The sequence below is a fragment of the Notothenia coriiceps genome, unplaced genomic scaffold (assembly GCF_000735185.1).
Source record: "Notothenia coriiceps isolate Sejong01 unplaced genomic scaffold, NC01 NC01_scaffold00017853, whole genome shotgun sequence".
Lineage (NCBI taxonomy): Eukaryota > Metazoa > Chordata > Actinopteri > Perciformes > Nototheniidae > Notothenia > Notothenia coriiceps.
In genome coordinates this window covers 106,985-110,869 of record NW_011350554.1, presented here as the reverse complement: position 1 = coordinate 110,869, position 3,885 = coordinate 106,985, and the positions used below count along the sequence as shown (strand labels likewise).

At 40.2% G+C, this 3,885-nt stretch overlaps 1 protein-coding gene across 1 annotated transcript in view; it reads left to right on the top strand.

The window, feature by feature from the left end:
* Positions 1–692: 692 nt before the first annotated feature.
* The window catches only part of tmem161a (transmembrane protein 161A), a 14,005-nt gene continuing 10,812 nt past the window's right edge, over positions 693–3,885 (top strand). Inside the window, exons 1-6 of the mRNA XM_010777135.1 lie at positions 693–833; positions 1,228–1,331; positions 1,422–1,505; positions 1,753–1,844; positions 2,051–2,207; positions 2,992–3,207. Of these exons, the coding sequence (XP_010775437.1) occupies positions 831–833; positions 1,228–1,331; positions 1,422–1,505; positions 1,753–1,844; positions 2,051–2,207; positions 2,992–3,207 (656 nt within the window). The 5' untranslated portion in view covers positions 693–830. The remainder of the gene's footprint in view (positions 834–1,227; positions 1,332–1,421; positions 1,506–1,752; positions 1,845–2,050; positions 2,208–2,991; positions 3,208–3,885) is intronic.

Genomic DNA, 3,885 nt, shown 5'->3' with positions numbered 1-3,885 from the left:
ACCTTGAAATCACGTCAATGGAAAACAGGGCAAAAGTATTTACTTCCGGGTTAAACCACCTTAAAGGTGATTTTTCTTTTTTTGGAGGGTGAGGGCATGACCCGCCCTCCTCTGCTTCTGGTTGGCTGGCTGAACAATTGGCACAGGTAAAATGTACCATGGACGCTATTCTTTACATTTGATTATCACTCGTTACAATAATATGATAAATATGTAGATGTATAATGGGTTCTTCCTAAAAATATATATAGGCATACGACGTATCCCGAGTGTATCTGTGTTCAGAAACGTCCATTGAAATGGGGAGAAAAGTAAATGTGCAGAATTATCTGCAACCTGTTGTTATGGGTGAAACAAGCAGTATTGCACATTATTTTCAAGTCAACTGATTTTGGCAATAGCTTTGAAACGTAGCATGAAATCAATTGGAGGTCCTTCTAGGTACATATTGTATCTTTCCATTGATTCTCTATGTGAATAAGGCATAACTCAATTTTAAAAAGTCCCTAATAACCACAAAGGTCAACTAAATGGTTGGCACACAGTCTCACAGTTGCAAAAAAGTAATTTAAAAGTAGTTTAATTTCCATTTCTGAGAGGAAGCAGCATAGATTATTATGCGTCAGTTGAAGCTACTGTTGTGCTGTTATAAGTCTTCCGATTTACGAAGCTATGGGGAAGTACCTGAAGGCACCGCGCGACTCCACTACTACATCCGGGACATTCAGCTTTTCACATGTCAGTTGGATCAGCTGTCAAGACTTTCCTGCATGTGAAGAAGCTTCGGCAGCTATTCTGATTTACAACACCTATTTCTTTCGACAGAAGAGATGGTAAGTTACCCCCATTCCAGTAAATCCACAAGGATCAAGTTAGTGTTAATAACCTGCTGTAAAATTAGCCAGCGAACTGTTTATGTTTCTATTTCTTACAATGAGAGCTAGTATGCTAATGCTAGCTAGCTAACGTTTGCAGCAGCAATGACAGGTGGTGAAGTTTAGCTAAATTTAGCTCGATAGCCATTTGCTAACTTTCATTCATTTTGCAGGAGCTTTCAGCACATTCTTTACGGTTGTTAAACGTGGTTACATATGGTTATTGTTATCTTTGTAGCATAGTATGTGACTAAGCTTCTTCTACAGGCTTTAACTCGAACTGTTTCTATGTCCAAAGATGGGAGTTTGAAAGTTGGTTCTCCTTCTTAAACATGTGTGTTTCCTCTGACAGGCGCTGATGGGAATTCAGCTGGTGGTCAGCTTGCTGGCTGCCTGCATTATGCAAAGGATGGCTCCACATTACTCCTTTGCACGCTGGCTACTCTGCAATGGCAGGTATAATTACCCTTACGATCAGGTTATACACTATACAGTACATATCATTGGATGGGCCCTATACAAACACATCCCTGTTGTTCCTTTCAGTCTGTACCGGTTCAAACACCCGTCGGAAGGAGAGCTGTGTGCCCTGGCCGGAAAGCAGATGCCCAAACCGACCAGGAAAGACAGGTGGGAGTTGGGGGAGGGTCTGGTAATGTAGGAAGGACTAACAAACAAGTAAAGCTGCCTAGAAACAAACAACTAATAAGTAGATATCTGCCTTCTCTGACAAAAGCTACAGAGTTTTACCTTTTGTTGTAAATGGTGTGCTTTACTTTAAAAAACAAACACATGTTTTACTTTAAGACTAAAAAAAGACAGGTATTTTTTGTTTGTATTTTTTTAACATAGTCATGTGTCTTTGTTTGATGACTAGGAGACAAAATGGGGAGAGCAAGCCTCTCACTGTGCCCAAAGACATCGACCTTCACCTGGAGAAAGCTCCAATCAACGCTCTTGACGCTCTTGGTAAACTAAACACTCCTTTGTCTTTATCACCGTGACATTGAGCAAGTACAAACGCTGCCACAGCTCAGCTTTAACTCCCTATGCATTTACATTTCAATGTTTTTCTCTCTGCATCATAAAATGTATGGATCATAGTTCAAACTGACTGGTTTAGCACAAAATAATGACTCGGTCTACATCTTTTTTTGCCTTGTTTCTACTTTCAGTGCTGCGGTTTTTCCTGGAGTACCAGTGGCTGGTAGACTTTGCGGTCTATACAGCAGGCGTCTTCATGTTCACTGAGTGTTACTACAGTTCTGTGGATGCCAGCACAGAAGTCAACATCGGAGCCATCTGGTGTGTCCTGACTGTTCTCTTCAGTCTGTATCCTTCCACTGTAAAGTGACTCATCATGACAGATTAATATGTATGTGTCAATAAGGTTTGCTATTACAACAAATTGGAGAGAACGCACCTTTTGCACAGCTATAGAAGCCTGCCGTTGTCAGCTGATTTGCTGTAGCTTGCCGATCAGTCTCACATTTATTTCTTTGCTGTTCAAATTTTGGACGTGTCGCTTGGCGGTTTTTACGCCGCACACAGAACATGCATGTTTCACACACAGTACAGCCACACACACACTTATTGTAGAAGTGTTTCAGCATGAGTAAAGAGGACATAACACCTGCAATTTGTAATACCAGCACATTCCAAATGAGCATAGGAGTACAACCCCTAAAAATAAACAACAAGCCCTGATATAGTGTTGAAGTTTTGAAAATATGTATGTTTTTTTATTTCATATGTTTTTATTATGAACATTCACCTGCATTTTTATTGGGCATAAAACAAAAGAAAGTATAAACATTTTTAAATATGCTTTCAGTTATTATTTAAAAAAAAATGTTTGACCTGACAAAGAAAATCGTAATCACTGCATCTCCATAAAACGGAAATATCTCATTCTACAGCTGCAGCCTCTCGCTTTATATATGAAAATGTAACAGACTTAGTAAAGTGTCAAAACACAATTCCAATTTCTCATCATGATTTATGCTAAGAAAAATACATTTGATTAAAAATGTAAAGATAAGATGGCATTGTAGTCTTGAACTGGATGAATGTTGCTTTTCCTCTAGTTGTTTTTAAACTTAACTCAAACCTTCAGAAAGACTCTTAAAACTCTGATGAGTCACTACTTCAGCTCTGAGGAGGGCGGCGAGCGCTCGGTGTGTCTGGCCTTCGGCTTCCTGTCTCTGCTGGTGGCCATGCTGGTGCTGGTGGTCAGGGAGGACTACCTGGAGTTCGGCCTGGAGTCGGCCTTCTCCAGCCTCTTCGACAACTTGGAAGTGTTCGCCAGACAGCAGGGCTACGCTGAGTGGTCGTAAGTATCTGTTCCAGGAATTTGTGTTGATTTATTATTGCTTGACATTGTAACGTGCATCAAGAGACACCACATTAGTTAAAGGTCCCCTAATATATGTTTTTCATCAATATATTTCAGGTCTCAGATATATACAAAACATGTCTCTGAAGTGTTTGGCTCCAAATACCAAACAGATCATGGATTGTAGCATCCCATAATCCCCTCTGTTTCAGCCCTGTTTCAAAAGTGCTGATTCTCTCTCTGTTACTTTAGATGAAAATAAGGAGCCCCTCCCCACGCCCCTCTGAGAGACATTTGGTTACAAAGAACACAATGGTGCTCTAGGAGGAGATTCAGGTGATAAGGTGGGGGGGGGTTACCTTGGTTGGTGATTGGCTAATGGTTACACAAGCCAAAACATCGTTATGACATCATAAAGTGGCCAAAATCTGATCAGCTCATTTTCAGGCAGGTTTTTATATAAATGGAAAAGAGAGAGAATCTTTTTTCCTGAAACTTTCAGGGGACACATGTTTATGTATAAAAGACATGAAAAAGTGGATTTTGCACAATAGGTGACCTTTATGTATTAAGTGACTGTCGAACGCAGTGACCTTAAGACTTTTGTCTTTGTTGGTTTGCAATCCGTAGTCGTATAAACAGGTTCATTTTCAGACAAAATAACCGGAGTAGTAG